The following is a 1,714-nucleotide window of genomic DNA, read 5'->3' as shown; positions in this document are numbered from 1 at the left end:
GTCTTTTTGTACCAAAAAAAATCAACCCTCTTAAATAGTTTTTAACAATTGTCATTTTTGGGTTTTCTTTTTTTGCAATTCATTTTGTTTTTAATTTCCCGAATTGTCATTCCATTTTTGTACTAAAATTTGGTTTTCTTCTTTTTTCTGCATTTTTCTTTTGGCAAATTAAACAGTTTTTTGTCCCTTATTCCATTCTCTTACAAATTAACTATATAATATGGTAATTATACCACATTTTTTTAATAAATGGGAAGAGAGTGACTTGAATAATAAAAATGCCGACTACTTGAACTAAATTCATCAAATAACTTATCAAACTGTCAGATTTTAATCGATTCAATTTTTTTGGAATAAGATGGCATAAAACACGAAAAAAACTTGAAAAAACATAAAGACAATGAATTACTCTGTGATGTTAATCACCATCTTCGCATTGTTGTATGTATTGAACGTCCCTACGACGTACATACTCTCTCTTATTAACCACAGAAGTAGTTTGTACACACTTCTGTCTCTCTTACTTCCATTTGTTACCCCCCTCTTCGTGTTTCTCATTGGGTCTCCAAGGCTCCCTGACAGCCAAGAGTATGTTCCATTCGTCGACGTCTGCTGGTACAGAATGTCCAACAAGAAATCGCCAATGGTCATCACGTCGTCTGTTGGTGGTTCAACCAAAGTCGATTGGCCTGTTGTTATTCCAAAGATGTACGAGTCCTTGAAACAACACGAACGAATGACGAGAAGAGTCACAAAGAGTAATGGATATTACGTATTTGAAGATTGTGAGATGGACATTGACTACCACATGAACTTCTGTGATGCCGAGCTGAGTAAAGAAGAGTACGTTAAGAAGATTAATGAACTCAAAGGATTGGACCTCGATGAAAATAGACCGTTGTGGAAGATCATTATATTCCCCAACGTAGAAAACAGTTGGCGGATGGTCGTCAAGATATCACATTGTCTTGTTGATGGCCTAACCGCCGTCAGATTGATGCAAGAAGTCGCAGAAGCGTCAAACCTCGAGTTAAACGATTACAATGAATCAAAGTACCACTTCCTTGAGATCAACAAGGAAATAGCCAAGCTGGCCGCTCTGACATTGAGCAAACAACCAAAAGGTATTTGGACTCGAGTGAAGCGCATTTCTCTCATTCCTATCTACATGTTGAGAGTGTTCTTTGCAAAGAACGACACTGTGAAGTGTTTGAGGAAGAAGTTGAGTGGAAAACAACAGTGCTTTTGGGGAAAGATGTCTTCTGTCGACTCTGTTAAGGAAGTTGCCAAGCAGTTTGGTGGAAATTTGAACACATTGCTCTTCTCGTGTATGGCAGACACGTTTAGCGAAGTTGTGAAAGAGAAGGGTGGAGATGAGACTGAAGTCAATTTCTATGTTGCTGCGAACTTACGGATGTATGAGCCGAAGATACAATTTGGAAATAAAATAGGACTTCTTTTAATGTCACTCCCACTCGATAACAAAAACTTGAAAACGCGATTCGAGACAATTAAAGGAAGACTCGAGACAGCAAAGAACTCAATGGAGGCGTATGTTTATTATGTCGTTCAGAGTGTTATTGGGATATTCCCCGATTGGATACAAGCTTTGGGAATCAAAATTGTAGAAAGAAAAGCCACACTCAATGTAACAACTGTCCCTGGATTTAAAGAACCCTTGAACTTCTTTGGTTCTAAGGTTGATGACGTCATG

At 38.0% G+C, this 1,714-nt stretch overlaps 1 protein-coding gene across 1 annotated transcript; it reads left to right on the top strand.

The window, feature by feature from the left end:
* Positions 1-400: 400 nt before the first annotated feature.
* Positions 401-1,714, top strand: EIN_386360 (hypothetical protein; the record flags this gene model as incomplete). Its single annotated transcript, XM_004258705.1, has 1 exon — positions 401-1,714. A coding segment is annotated over one exon (1,314 nt), but the record flags the coding sequence as incomplete, so codon positions are not given.

Source organism: Entamoeba invadens, assembly GCF_000330505.1.
Source record: "Entamoeba invadens IP1 unplaced genomic scaffold scaff_1105074725685, whole genome shotgun sequence".
NCBI lineage: Eukaryota > Evosea > Mastigamoebida > Endamoebidae > Entamoeba > Entamoeba invadens.
Note: the sequence above shows the minus strand (reverse complement) of the source record. Positions and strands in the feature narration are given on the sequence as shown.